This window comes from Crinia signifera, chromosome 8, assembly GCF_055691185.1.
Source record: "Crinia signifera chromosome 8, ASM5569118v1, whole genome shotgun sequence".
Taxonomy (NCBI): Eukaryota; Metazoa; Chordata; class Amphibia; order Anura; family Myobatrachidae; genus Crinia; species Crinia signifera.
The window spans coordinates 62,297,243-62,313,207 of record NC_139224.1 but is presented as its reverse complement, the minus strand read 5'-3'; the positions used below and the strand labels follow the sequence as shown (position 1 = coordinate 62,313,207).

At 42.2% G+C, this 15,965-nt stretch overlaps 2 protein-coding genes across 3 annotated transcripts in view; one reads left to right on the top strand and one right to left on the bottom strand.

Annotated features, from left to right (window-relative positions):
• Nucleotides 1-6,462, top strand: part of LOC146026157 (uncharacterized) — a 41,269-nt gene extending 34,807 nt beyond the window's left edge. Inside the window, exons 2-4 of the mRNA XM_083156574.1 lie at nucleotides 388-504; nucleotides 2,530-2,659; nucleotides 4,447-6,462. Of these exons, the coding sequence (XP_083012700.1) occupies nucleotides 388-504; nucleotides 2,530-2,659; nucleotides 4,447-4,699 (500 nt within the window). The 3' untranslated portion in view covers nucleotides 4,700-6,462. The remainder of the gene's footprint in view (nucleotides 1-387; nucleotides 505-2,529; nucleotides 2,660-4,446) is intronic.
• FAM234B (family with sequence similarity 234 member B) overlaps nucleotides 1-15,965 on the bottom strand; it is a 183,886-nt gene that overhangs the window by 141,133 nt on the left and 26,788 nt on the right. For both annotated transcript variants that reach the window (XM_083156572.1, XM_083156571.1), the window contains exon 2: nucleotides 369-476. In XM_083156572.1, coding sequence (XP_083012698.1) covers nucleotides 369-378 — 10 coding nt within the window. In that variant the 5' untranslated portion in view covers nucleotides 379-476. The remainder of the gene's footprint in view (nucleotides 1-368; nucleotides 477-15,965) is intronic.

The following is a 15,965-nucleotide window of genomic DNA, read 5'->3' as shown; positions in this document are numbered from 1 at the left end:
TGCCTCCCTACATGTCATCTGTATTGTGTACTAAGAATTGTGCTGCTAATTGTTACTAGTGCTCTGTTTTAGTTCTTCAGCTACTGTTATGTTTAGTTCTGTGTACCCTCTATTATTGTACTGTATGCTATATGTACGGCGCTGCGTACCACTTGTGGTGCCTTATAAATAAAATGTAATAATAACCTATGGTTGACATGTAAGCACAATTTACTTAGTTTCATTTTTGGACTAAGGATGCCTTGGAAATATGCTGATAGTCATGTGCTCCATTAATCAAGACATTTTGGGAACCACTGGGCTAGGGTGTTCCTATAACGGTATTCCGCAAGGGTATATACCAGCCAGCCAGGAATACTTCTTCTTACCTTTGCTCATGTCTCGTAGGAATGTTCAATATGAAAGTCCTGCTCTCTGCATTAACATTCCTCTCACTTGTCTGTGCCCCACATGGACAGAAAGATGTGATCGACCAGCTGGAGAAATGGAATTACAGAGAAGGAGGTAAATAAATTTTACTTATACCTGTGCTACATTTTGACTAAAACAACCATGCAGGATCGGATTAAGCCTTCGGGGGGACACGGGTCACTTTAGACAGGGGGGGTTTAGACAGGGGGGGGGGCCCTCCCACTTATCATTACTGGCCGCAAACTGCACAGGAGAATATTACACTGTCAAAACACAGTAATGGCAGTATGAACTTGGTCAATGGGTAACGTCGGGGGGGGGGGATTAATATATATACACCACATGAAAAGCTCAGTGCTGCCTCTGATTAAAAACCCTCTCATGACAAGGCCGCTGCTGCTGCTGTCCTCCATTTTCTTTAAATTAATGAGACCACAGGGGGGCCCTAGATAGAGGGAGGCCCAGGAGTACTGACCCCCCTGAGTCCCCCCTTAAACCAGCCCCGCAACCATGCCATATTGAAAGCCAAATAAAGCTTATGTGGTAGGGTGTGGTATAGGGCTCCGACAGTGGGGATCCTGACAGTCAGTATCCCAACAGTCAGTATCCCACCATCGGGATCCCAACTGCCGGTGCTCCGACAGGGGGGCGAGTGCAAAGAAGCCCCTTGCGGGCCTGGTGGCTCACTACGCTCACCACAGGTTCTATTCTCCCTTTATGGGGTCGTGGACCCCCACAAGGGGTCCGCGACCCCTTAGTCGTTAACGCCCTTGTTGGAGTACCAGCAATTGGGATCCCAATGTAGGGATACTGACTTTTGGAGCATCATCTGGCACCCCTGTGGTACAGGAGCTAAAAATAGCATTAGTACATGACAACTTTCTGTCTTTAATATGCAAAAATAAAACTGGGTAAATCACACATAGAAAAGTGTACTGTAATGTTAAGTTCTGTCTACACTGCATTGTTCTAATGAGTGCCGTACGTTTTTCTCAGCCTATATACCTCTGACTGCCATTCTAAATTGTGTTCATAATTCTGCAAACATTCCCTTACTGCATTTAGCCGAACGCCACTTACCTTCCCCTCTCCTAGCACAGACTGATATAAGAAACAAAGTCTTTATAGGCACATGTGCATGCCATGTTTTCTGAGCATGTGCAGAGCAATTTCATGCAAAACATGCTATACAAACTAGCATAGTTTTGCTATGCAAACTGGCATTAGGCCCAATGTGAGTATCGTATATAAGATCCTAGGTTTGACTCATAAGGCCCATCCAAAAGCTATGGCAAAGGTATTGTTGGATAAACTATTAGAACTTGTTCTTTATGATTTTGAGAGCTCTACACACCTTCTGTGTTAGATATTAATGCATGGAATATAGGTTTAAAGGTTTGTCATTTTACAATATTATTATACTGGCTAATTTAATGCCCTAGGCAAGATTTTGGTTGATTCCTCCTTCCACTGTTGCTAGTTCCACTGTTGACCCATGGCTCCTTATTTAGATTACACCACACCGTATTTCTCCTTATTCACATAATGCCACACAGAAATGCCCTGTTCACATTATACCACACATTAGTAATGTATTTCTAAACATAATACCACACAAGAATATGCCACAGATTATTACAACCCAATCCCACCCCCCTTCACAGCTCTTACCGCACCATGGACCCTGCAGATATTGAAGACTAGGCTGACTGAAGCAAATCAGTGCAAGCTCCTTCTTTTGTACTTCGCAAAGGCTCATGGGATGAAGAGCTGATGTGGCTGAGCATGCACAGCAGCCCTCCTCCACGGAAGGTTGCCATTTTTGCAACTGCCAGATGCTGCTCACACTGGCACTGGTTCAGTTGTATAAGCTGTATACAACTGAGCTGGTTCAGCTGTATAAGCTGCATGTCCCTATGCATTCTACATGCCTTAGGCAATTTCTAGTTACCCTATGTCTAGGGCCAATTTTGTTAAACTAGAATACAAGAGCTTCCCATTACGTGATCTTCTGGAGTGCACTGCTTATTATACCTTAGTTAGATATTATTGTATAATGGTGAAACTCTGGAAAAGATATGGATTATTTTTAAAATTTGAGTTTTTCTACTATTTCAGCAGGGAAAGTAAACATCCTTAGAACGCGCAGCATTACCGGAACCCTAGAGAAATGGGGAAACGAGATCTTCAGTGAAGGAAAATACATTCTGATGTATCAGCCTCAAATGCTGCTTCCTGACTACACAGGGTACCAGTTCAATCCTTATAACATTACTAAAATGTTTATTTTGCCTTCTAGGTTTTTTTTGTATTATTTAAATAAAACTTAAAGTGGTTCCTCTAGTTTTTAATATTTTATTGTATTTTGTATTTTAACACTGTACTTGTATTATTGTGATAGTGTATTTATATATTGCTGGTTTTAGCACTTTTTTAAAGAATAGGATTTTTTTGTCTGTGCGCCTGAGGAGACTGCATAATTATATGACAGTTTGCGCTCAATGACCAACATAGATGTGTTCCAATATGGAACTCCGGAAACGAAAGTGAAGAATGTGGTTCATAGCGGCCGACCAATACTTCCGCATTCATAAGTAAACAGTGCCACTGGCCTTAAACATAGATTCCTGATATGGAAATGTCATCTGTGCTTCACTCTGGAGTTCACCTTTGACTTCCGGGTTGTAAGTAAACATATGCCGCTGGCATTAAATATAGATTCCGTAAACAGAAATTACATCTGCACTTCACTCCGGAGTCTTTGGTTCACCCGCAACTTTCGGGTTGGAGATAAACACAGTGCTACTGTTTATTTACCCCAACAACACATGTATTTATTTAATAACTTAGAGAGTTCAAACACCTAGACTCTCAGTAACAATAAGAATTATTAGACAATAGGGAAAATACAGTTTTAATAGGAATATTGATATTCCGGAAGGGAGTAACCCGAACTTCTGGGAAAAGGAACCGCCTTATCCTAACAGTGCCCCAATGAGGATACAGCCATTAGTATAAATACAGTACTCCCTCTAATTCCAGTCATTCTACAGCCTTGAGAAAGATAGCTTAAGTTAATGTGTTGGTGGAGAGGGACTGTGCTGCTTAGCATCTGTGCATTGATCTTTGGATACCTGGCCAGCGGCAAATGGCCAAAACCCGCTCCCCCAAGATACCAATATTTAATTACATCACAGGCTGTTTGTGTGCATTTTTTCCTTTGTTAAACTTTTTACTGAGAGGTGGTCCTTTTTCATTTTATGTACCACGTCACATTGGTTGAGCCTCTCCAAATGAGAGGCCACCTTGAGGAAATTCGATAAAGATACCTTTATGTGAATGATCAACCATACATATGTGTGAGTAAGGTATGAGCCTTTCATTCAGACCCAGGAGAAAGAAACTATCCTACACGCATGGTGACCTTGTACTTTTAAAGATACCTCAATGTGAATGTTCTCCCTACCCAATGTGTCAGTGAGGGTACGCAATCAGTATTGTGGGGATTCTTTATTTCACTGGTGATTTATCAACATCCCAGTCATTGTTTTCTTGTTGTTTTTCTTCCCTGACCCCTGTAAGAACTATGGTGCCGATCCTTTAAGATTGGTTCCTCCTACACTCAGGGAGTGGAATTGTGTGAAAAAAGATCTACTTGGGGGCTAACAAGATTCCAGTACCGATACAACAAATTGTTCTTCATGTATCAAAAAAGCTTCTCTACCCATCCCAATGATGATAAATTGAAAGCTATTTTACATTTAATAGAGATTTATTTTGATATTGTTATAATAAACAAAATATCAAACTTTTCATACAATCTGAACTAATATAAATTATACATACTTTCTTCATTTTCAGTATATATGCTCCAAAGTGTCCTTTTATCTAATATGATTAATGTAATAAAGTGAAAGTTAGGTTGCTTGACAAATATAATTTGTTTCTAAGTATCATCCAGATATAACATTTATATGCTCACATTATAATATTGAGAGGAGTCATATTTGTGGGTAAAATCTTGTTTTTCTGCAGTATCCGGCCCTTATCTGAAGCTCTTGATAACTTTCTGAGGGATATAAACTCAATTAAAAAACGTCTTGGAGAGTTAAATGATCGTCTTGATGGTATCCACAAAGCATTTATCAGGAAGAGGCTGTATATGGCTCCCAGGAACCCTACAACATTACGAAGACCCAGGTGGCAAGAAAAACTCACCCACCCTCCTCATCGCCCATCTTCCGTGAAAAGGCGGGTATATGTCAGGAGACGTAGAGTAAAAGCCTAGAATGCTTCCCAGCATAAATGGTCTTGTATTTACAATTCTTAGCTACAACATAGTCTTGTATATACAGTGTTTGCCTTTATGTGCTTTTCTTGTACTACTGTATACAACACAGACAACCAGCTCATCCTATCTGTATAACTCAAAGTAAAAATAAATAGAAAAGTAATATATAGCAACAGAACTTAGAATATGGTTTATTTGATGCTTGGAGAACCAAAAATCCCTCGGTGAGGGACTATACATTTTTTTCTAATCCCCATCGCACTTATTCTAGAATCGACTTAGTCCTAACTGATAAATGGACATTACCGTCTATTGTCAGGGCTCGTATTTTACCTATGATATGGTCAGACCATTCCCCTCTTGATTAAATGTGAGCTGGATTCCCGTAGGGTTCCCCTGGGCCCTTGGTGACTGGGCGCCCACACTTTGTCCAATCCTGAAGCCTGTAAAGCTATTGAGAACTCTTTGCTGACTTTTCTTGCTATTAATGACTTAGTTCATACTAGCGCCTTTAACCATTGGTGCACACTTAAAGCTGTAATCAGGGATCAGCTATTCAAGTGGCGTCCAGGATCAAGCGAGCGCAATTGGCAGAGGTTAGGCAGTGTGAGGAGGATGTGATTAGACTTGAGGCAGCACATAAAGCCAACTCGAAAGACACAAATCTTTTCAATTCTCTCCACACAGCACGTGAAAAATTAAATGCATTATCACTTCGAAATATTTCGAAGAACCTATTTAAACTAAACCAGAGATATTATGTATTGGGCAACAAGGCAGGACGACTTTTAGCTAGAAAGCTTAGGGGACGGCAGGCTAAAGCTAGGATCCATAGTATCTATAATGGTTTAAAAAATCTCTGACCCTTTTGAAATAGCTAATACCTTCGCAGATTATTATTCTAAGCTTTACAACCTGAAGTCAGATGCGGAGACCCCTCAGCCCACTGCCCCCTGAGATTGACACATTTTTGGCTGATGTTTCCCTTCCGTGCTTGGAGCCTGGAATTGTTGAATCGTTATGCTCTCCATGGAGTTTATTGGAAGTTGAAGCAGCTACTGTATTGACTCTCTGCCTAGAGATAAGGCTCCAGGCCCGGACGGGTATCCTAATTTCTACAAACGTTTTAAATCAATTATAGCGCCAGGTCTCCTAAATGTCTTTAATACAGCATCTGAGGTGGGTAAATTCCGAAAGGAGATGCTTGAGGCGCAGATTGTCACAATCCCTAAGCCTGGTAAGCCTTCTACTACAGTGCAAAATTTTCGCCCGATAGCCCTTTTGAATACTGATCCTAAATTGTACGCCAAACTGATTGTAAATAGATTAGGCCCCCTTCTGCCTTCACTTATAGCTGCTGATCAAGTGGGTTTTGTGCCGGGCAGGCAGGCCCCAGGCAACACTCGTAGAGTCTTTAACATTGTTGAAAACTGCGAGTCGGGGAAGATCCCTCTGTTAATTCTGTCCTTGGATGCTGAAAAAGCATTCTACAGATTGCATTGGGGTTATCTTAGATCCCTATTGCTTAAGTTTGGCTTTTTTGGTAGGTTCATAGATTGTTTTTGCACTTTATTCCTTCCCGTCCGCGAGGGTGTTCAACAATGGATGCCTGTCCAACACGTTTAGTATAACAAATGGCACCAGGCAGGGGTGTCCCCTGTCTCCACTCATATTTGCCTTAGCTATGGAGCCTCTGGCGGAGAAAATTAGGAACTCCGTCCTCATAGAAGGCCTCGAGATTGGGGGGATAACACATAAAATTAGCTTATTCGCAGTTGACGTCCTTTTATGTCTACTTAACCCAGAATCATCTCTATGTGAGCTCCATGAAGTTCTGTCATTATACTCTAAAGTTTTATATTACAAGCTGAACACCTCTAAGACATAGGCCCTCCCTATTAATATACCTTTAGAGCAGGTCAAGCTCTTAAAAGATCAATATCGTTACGCTTGGAAACTGACCTCAATTAAATATCTAGGTGTCCAGATCGCTAGAGCCTCTGATATCTTTTTGTGTAATTATAAACCTTTGCTTGGGGCGTTTGAGAAGTTGATAGGGGAATGGAGTCTTCATGAAGTGTCATGGTTAGGACGCATTGCAGCTTCCAAGATGGTACTTCTCCCGAAGCTGTTGTATTTGTTTAGAGCTATACCTAGGGTCCCGCCTAAGTCACTTTTGTCTGAATATAATAAGCTATTTGCCCGGTACATATAGAAGGGGTCTAGACCACGTATATCTAAGCAAGTTCTTATTCTGCCTAAACAGTCAGGGGGGGTGGCTTACCCAGATTTATATTCCTATTTCACAGCTTGCTTGCTGAACCAAGCTAAAGACTGGTTTGCTAATGAGCGGTTTAAACCCTGGGTAATTATAGAACAATCCTTTCTGCCATGGATCCGTTTGTCGGAACTATTCTGGCTACCCTCTGGGAGGATATCGCCCTGGGTGGGTCCAGGGGCTGCAATCAGAGATACCTTGGCATTATGGCATGAGCTATTGTCAAAAGATAGGGAAGCTTCTGTGCCTAACCCGGAACTGACCATCACGACTATAGCATCACTTATCCCCAATTTAAGGTTGGATAACTGGGTGGCAAGCGGGTTATCTTCCCTTAGAGATATCTGTCCTGTGGGAAGCCTCTTGTCCTTTACTGAAATTACAGAAAAATTTGGTATACCAAGACAAGACTTCTATAAATATTTACAGCTACGCCATTGGTTGACATCTTGTGTTGGTAGGCCTGTTGTGACACTATCCTTCCCAAAATGTCTGGTGGCAATATTGACATCTCAGACGCACAAGGGAGGTATATCTAGGTGGTACAACGAACAAATCGGCAAGTTCCCACCGGACAAGTTGGTTTCCCAAACTAGATGGGAGAATGATCTGGGCAGGACCCTCACAAGGGAGGATTGGGATTTTATTGCTCTTTCTTGTTTCAAGATCTCTAAGTGTTTAAGCCATTCAGAGATGTATTATAAGCTGTGCCATAGGGCCTACCTCACCCCACGGCGATTGCACAAAATATGGCCATCATTTTCTAGCCTTTGTTGGAGAGGATGCGGATGCACCGACTCTATCTTACATATTTTGGGGGATTGTCCAAAATTGCGGTCGCTGTGGGAGGAGGTGTTCTCCCTTTTGGGGGCCTTATTTCGCCTCTCACCATCTATTCCCCGGGAGGATAGATATTTGGTAGGTCAGATACTAATAGTTACTAAAGCGGCGATTGCCCAGTTTTGGAAGACCCCGGAGATTCCTGAATTACACCAGATCCTAGGCAAAATCCATAAACATTACTTATTTGAAACAGTCGACTGTAAATACACTTCCTCCGCCAACTCCATTCACCTTAAGTGGCTTAAGTGGTGTACTTATAGAAAGAGAAAGAAGCTCCCCCTGGGTATTTCCTTCCAGACCAACTTGCCCTCGGTATTATCTACCTGATGATTTGGTTGATATATGACATACAGTCCCGGTCTCCCTTCTCCCCTTCCCATACTGCACCCCTCTGTGTCTGTCCTATGTGGTGCTGTCGTTGTGTCTGTCATCCCCTTTTGCCCAGCTCCTCTGTGTTTTTGTCATTATTATTTTTTGGTTAAAGTTTTTTCTTGGAAATTTAGTAAGTACGCAATTTGCTAGTGTTAATTAGATACTTTGTACCTAATATTGTTATGTTACTATTTACTTCTTACTGATGTTCTATGAAAGGTATTCTTTGTTTAACATGCTTCTGACTGAATAAAAACTATTTGAAAAAAAAAAAGAAAAGTAATATATAGCAACTGAACTTATACATGAGATATTATGTTTCTCAGCACACTTAAATTAAGAAATAAAGGCTAAAGCACAATGCAATTGCCGAAAACAAATGCTGTTTTGTGACATCACACTACTATTTAGATGCACCCATTTTTACATGAAAGAGCATGAAGTTTCAGACTGATAAATGTTTTAATTGGAGTGCCAAAATGTGGTATCTGTAGATCCTAATGTTCTTTTAGACTTAATGTGTATATAATGGCCAATATGACGTTTTGTTTTTCCAAACTGTCGGAATTGGAGAAATCGTTCAAAATATTGTCTATGGCAGAGGTGGGCAATAAGCGCCCCTCCAGCTGTTGATGAACTACACATCCTAGTATGCATTGCCTTAGTTTTGCTACTTGGCTATGCTGAAACTGATGCAAGGCATGCTGGGATGTGTAGTCCATCAACAGCTGGAGGGCCGCTTATTGCACACCCCTGGTCTAGGGTGTTGTATCCAGCTTAAGTTTTAGCTGTGAGAATGTGCCTATTTGGGCACCCATATATAGGGTTACATTCATTTACTAAGATCAGCGTTCCATTGAAGATGAGAAGTTTCTATGGGCAACCAATCAGATTCTTTCTATTATCTTCTAGAAGGTGCTAAATAAATAAGTAGTATTTGCTCTGGGTAAAATCCCATCTTTGATAGAATTCCCATCTTAGTACAAAGTGGATTGTTTAAAATAAATTCAAAGTATAGAGATGTTACATTCCACTGGTTTACCCTGTTTTCTGGGACGATGCACACTTTTCTTTGCCCCACAAAAGTTTCCACATCCTCTGAGATGGTGGACATTGGGTCTTGTTATCAGATATGGTGGAAAACTTTTCTCTTTTCCACGCTATGTAGGAGCACCAGAAAGTATAACTATTTATGTATATATTCTGGATAGTAGCATATATTTAATATTATTATTATTGGGCCCACATCACACACTCTGCACCAATTTCTTGACTACTTACTTCTCGGGATTCCCACATCAGCAAAAGCAGTGCTGTACCAGTCACTGGGAAAATGGCATGGCATCCATTGATTTAGCGTTGCACATGCGCAGTTGGAAAATCACTGGGAAATGGCCACATTCCCGGACCCCGCACATGTGCACTAGTTTCTGGCACAGCACTAGGGTCTTCTAGTAACTGTAGTTGCCGGAAACTACACAGGTTCCCACACACTACAAACTGAACATGCTTTCAATATGGAAGAAAGAAAAGAAGTAACACCTTCTATTAGTCTAAATCAGGGGTGGGGAACCTCAGGCCCGGGGGCCATATGTGGCCCCCGTAGCTGGTCTGAGTGGCCCGCTCACCCGCTTTGCCAGGAGTCCAGGGGAATTCTTGCGAGAGGTCGGTAGTTCTCGCGAGATTCCTCTTAATCTACAGCCGAAGTGTGGGACGGCTGCAGCAGGACAATTTGCACATTTACATATGGCCCCCGAAGGATTTTTTCCCCATACAAACGGCCCTTGGCACAAAAAGGTTCCCCACCCCTGATCTAAATGATGATACTTCAGAGCTGGTGCCACCCCTCTCCCTCAGACCTCCCTATAGTCAGTAAGCATGTGCTGGACACAGATGACATCAGCAAATGCGGTATAATAAACACAGATGAGAACAGAGGTTGGAGTATCAAAATAACATGTCTAACAGGTCTAATCCTATATATTTGTCTGGCTGCTCTTTGCCCTGTTCAGGCCCATTATATACACAAACATACTGAACAAATTTCTTCTTTCAAAGAACTTACCTGCTGGAAGATCCAACATGTCCAAGCAATCAATATATACCAGATCAGTCACACGCATACATGCTATAATTATCTAGCTAATATCAGGCAGATCGGTCAGATAACTGTAGCATGTACAGGTATGCCCAGCATAAGATACACAAACTTGACATTACTTTTTTTTTACAGAGCATGTTCTGTAAAATTGGCCCTTATACAACTTAAGCAAGGTCTATTCAGGAAATTGGTTTATAGAGTTTTTTCCTATTTTTTTTTTCATTATAATGATTTTATCACTGTGCATACAATGCTCTTTCCTATATAAAGTTCACCTTCTTGAAGCAAAACATCAATTTACATGTTAGGCGTACAGCACTTGTAACATCTGGATGAAGCAGCGACAAGAGTGGACGTATATTTATAAAAGTTAGTTTTGATTTCATCTTTCATATTTACTAAACTCAAAGCCGGTACAGTTTTATCCCACCAAAATAAATTACTTTCTTCTGATACTCAGGTTTGCAAGCACTGCACAGATCCCCTCGCATATTGTCAACTAGTCCTAGACTGGATTACCTAGGGAAATGGGTACCTACAGAATGTACAGTAGGGAATACATATGAATGACCATTAGGCAGGATGCCAGCATTTAAAATACAGATGCCAGCATTCAATAGAAGGAATCCTGATAGGGGCCCAGTAAATAAACATACCTTCTCCCTGCCCCTAACCTTCCTACCCCACAGCCTAAACCTTACCCTGCAGCCTAATCCTAACCCCTCCTTCTAAGTGCCTAACCATACCTCCTCGCAGCCTAAACCTAATCTTCCCCTCTTACCCAACGCAGCCTAAAGTCCCCAACTAGTGCCTAAACTTGTCTCTCCCTTCCCCGACCCAACGTTAACCCAAAGTCAGGATTCCGCTGCTGATCTTCTTGCTGTGAGTGGGGATGCTAGTGTTGGTATTCTGACTGCTGCCATTCTATCTGCTGCAATTTTAACCACATCTCATACAGTATGCGTAAACAGTTATACCACTGAATGTAGACTCAGTGTAGACTGAGGTTGCATTTTATCATTTCTTAGGGTTTATGCCAGTAAATCCAGACATTCCTCCCCTTCAACGTCATTTATATAGTGCAGTGACTTGCAACTTTATCTACCCCCCAACAGCATTTTCAGTTTTATTTTTTATGAATATCTGCAGGCAAATAATGAATTATGGATTGAAAATGGACTTTAGGAGCCAATGGACAACAATAAATACTGCCTGGAACAATGAACCTAATTCAGGTTCGATTGTTGTTGCTACTTATGCAGTGAAGTACCAATTAACTGTACTTTGTGTATGTGCAGGACCTGTTTCAGCATTCTGGAATGGGTCCTGCGAAGTAGGAAGCCAGACCGCAGCAGACGTGCAGTGATTGACAGTCTGCTGTTACAGTATTTGTGGGACAGGGAAGGGGTGGAGCAGGCTCCACTTTCCCAAAATGGAAGCACGTCACCACCATTTAAGGGGAGGGTGGTGGCAAGTTATCTCCATTGTTGCATATAGAGTTACTGGCCTGCTTGTGCAAACCCATGGAAGCTGCAAGCCGCGTGATGGTGAGTCAGTGACCTGATGCCTTCCTCCTAGGTCAGAACACTACTGCAGCAGGAGGTGTCTACTTGTAATGGTACCTCCTGCTGCATTACCATTCAACGCTATTGCTTCTACTTCCGAGGAAGCAGCAGTTATAGCCACTCCAGCCACATCTTAATAACCCTAATATATATTAGCAACATGCCCGGAAATGACTGATTGGGATTGAATTCTCCCTCTTAAATTGCCCATACACTGTACAATTATTAAATACAATATTGCATCGCATCTCATCTCATTGCATTGCATAGGTTTTGCAATGCAATGAGATGAGATCTAGTACAAAAAGTATGTGCAGCATATAATTTTTGAGCTGTGCAATGAGATGTGTGATGGGAGCGCACACCCAGCAATTGTACCGTGTATGGGCAACTTAAGTCTACATTCAGCAGGGAATATCAAGAGCTGCTTCGGTTCTCACAACCAGATTTACTTCCTTTTGCTTCTCCCACTGTACAGATCTAAATATTAGAGTAAGGGCGGAATTTACATAAAAAATGCATAGGATGTCACAAAATATCATTTGTGCTGGATTTCCACAATTAGGAGCTAAGTAGATTAATTATACAAAGAAATGTTTTGTATATTCTGTGTTTGGTATATTATATATTAAGTCTGCTGCTCAAGACCTTTGCAGTTAAACTATAAAATAATACTTGTATATCTATGTGGCTAGTTCATGAGGTTAATGATAGTTTTCTAGCTTCCAAAATATGAAATAATGTGAAAGAAAGACTCATTTAACTCATGTTATTCCCATATGACAGGGGTAGGGAACCTTTGGCCCTCCAGCTGTTGTTGAACCTTGCATCCCAGCATGTCCTCAAACGGCTTCAGCATTAGCAAATAGCAAAACTATATCCGAGCATGCTGGGATATGTAGTTCATCAACAGTTGAGGGGGCCAAATGTTCCCCATCCACACCGCATGATGTCACAGAAGCATTCCGCTATGGTTCATATCTCTTGCCTTGTCTAGTGCTTCTTTATTATTTAAAAGAGATCAATTACTTTTAACTCAGCAAATCATATATAATCCAGTCATATGTGTTATTGAATATATGCAGGGTAATATAAAAGTATTGACATTTCTATCTTAAACTCTTCCCTCAGATTTATTATGAAAGATGTTTATTTCAATCAGTATTATTTTAGAGCTTATATTGATTTTTGTTTCATGAAACATTTGTATATTATGATTAAAACAATAAATCAATCCAATCCTATTTCCATGTGTCTAATTCACTTTGATGTACTGTTTACATCCCTGAAATTGTGTGTGTACTGTAACATTTTGTACATGTACAGTACAATACAAAGTATCCTGCGGTAGGACCAGATGGCAAGACTGCCAGATTTCTAGGCAAACACATGCATTCAAAATGCAAGTACCAGCAAGCCTCCCTGCATGCTGGGACTTGTGGTTCTACAAGGCCCACTGGAACTTGTAGTTCCACACCAAGGCAAATGCTAAAAAAAAAAACACACACACCCTGAAAATTAAAAGTGTCTCTAGATGAATATTTACTAAGTACTGGAGGTACAGTGTAAGACTTTATTGTGTATATACGTTACAATAAGAGAACCAGAGTACTCTTTGAGTTAATTTGTTTAGATTTTTATAATTGTTTTCTTTCTTGTTTTTCTTTTTTTGTATATATAATTGATGCTACTATATGTATAGGCATAAAAGGTACATTGTAAAATAAGACAGCTAATCCATCTTACATGTGATGTGATTATAAACTTTTTTTTTCAATAAAGCATTATTGAAACACCATTCATTACAGTCTAGTACATTTCTTATTGACAAACCATTGAAATAAAATGGTAAATTTTTGTATTTTTAAATACAAACCATTGCAGACAGTATATCAGGGATGCAGTTTAAATCCCAGCGGTCGGGATCCCGGCGTTCAAAATCCCGACGCCGAAATCCCAACACTTTCTCCACCCATGGGTGTCCACGCCGGGAACCCGACCGCCGGTTTTTCATGCCGAATCCGTATATCATACAATATATTCTACTGATATTATAAAAAAGTGAAAGAGGAGTACTTTCATATCATGACATTTCACCACTAATCAAGTTCTAATGCCCGGTACACACCAGGGCGACATGCTCACGATGTGCACCGTGAGCGGCTTCCGATCCAATCACGTCCCGCACCCGGATGTATGGTCGTTTTCAGATCCTACCTGCTGCAGGTAGGATCTGAATAACGATGGACCTACGGTGCCGCGCATCGGATCGGACCAGAACAGGCAAAAATAGGCCCAATCTACCTACAATCTACATCCAATCGGTCGGGATTGGATCTAGATTGATGAGATTGGGCCCTTGTTGTTCTGGTGTGTACCCTGCATTAGGCATAAATGTTCACAGGAGGATCCCCTGAGAGTTCACGAAGACCATACAGTACATTGGGTTTGTTTCATGGAGTTGCAAGGGAACGCAGCGAATGTGCAGCGAATCCTAAACAGGATTTGCTGCACATGCCGAAAAAGGGCATTGAATACTGCCCATTGTTGAGACCCTAACTCACAATATGCTACACAATGCCCCATGTCCACATTATGCCATAGTGCCCTATGCCCCCAAGTCACATTTTACCTGTTGTGGCACAATTTACTGCAGTATGCGTCCTGCTCGCCTCCATTTTTAAGACTGACACATATGATGCAATTATGTGCATGCCCATGTTTGATTGTCCCAGCCTCTATTGTTACTGCTTTTGTCATACTTCTGTACTGCTCAGAAAATATAAGCAAACTCAGTGGCGGAACTCCCGGAGGTAATGGAGTCATCTGCCGCCGGGCGCCAGCCTTTAGGGGGGCACTGGCTTCATTGCCTCCTGATGTTCCAAGCCAGCAGGGCCAGAGATTCCGCAGTGCCCCGGGCCCCAACACAAGTGGTAATTGTATGCTGCAGCTGCGCTGGGTATGCACGAGTGGTGACCCAGGCAGCAGTGAGCCGGTCCACGCCCCCCGCCCCATGAATATCTAATGAGCGGGGACACAGGCTGGAAGTTGTACATCCCTGGCTGCCGCTTGCTTCCTTCAGGGCTGTGTGGGGATGCTGCGGTTGCCACTGTACAGTGTGCACGGAGGGTGTGACGCCTGCTGATCTCCGCACAGATGGGACTCCTAGTGCACTTTGGGGACTCACTTTCTTCAGGTCGGAGACTGTAGTCTCCTGGGCCTGGCCTGGCAGCCGCTGTCCACGTCCAGGACTGTGTTGGGGATGTTGCAGCCGGCACTGACTACTCTGCACTTATTACAGTAAGTGTTTCAGGCTGCACAGGAATTGTTAAAATGCTGTATTTTAGTTTTAGTCTTCTTGCACATTACAGTCAAAGGATAATGTCTGTCTGCACCCCCTTTCCCTCCACCCATCCGTCTGCACCCCCTTCTACTCCACCCTTGCCCCTTCCCCTCCACCCATCTGCCTCCTTCCTCTCCACCTGTCAGTCTGTGCCCCCTTCTCCTTTACCTGTCCATCTGCACCCCCTTCCCCTCCACCCATCTGACTGTGCCCCCTTTCACTACACCTTTGCCCCTTCCCCTGCACCCATTCGCCTCCACCTATCTGCCTGTGCTTCCTTCTCCTTCACCCGTCTTCCTGTGCTCCCTTGTCCTCCTCCCGTCTGGCTGTGCCCTCTTCCCCTCCACCTCCTTCCTCTCCATCTGTGCCCCCTTCCCCTCCACATATCCACCTTTGTTTCCACCCATCCCCCCTTACCCCCTGTCCACCTTTGCCCCTGAAACCTTCTTTTCCTTGATACTTTGGGTGACATTTAATAGGATGAGAGATTCAGAAAGTGAGAGATTTGGGAAGAAATCTCCTGGTTTTTTTTTAAAGCGGCAATCATTTACACTGCAAAACCAGTTTGATTCTGAAGTGTAAATGATTGCCGCTTTAAAAAACCTGGAGATTTCTTCCCAAATCTCTCACTTTCTGAATCTGTCATCCTATTAAATCTCACCCCATCTCTCTCTCTTATCACTGACAACCTCTCTTTCTCTCCCTGCAACTCTTTCTCTCCTCCCTGACACTCTCTCACTCCCATTTGCAGCCTTCTCTTT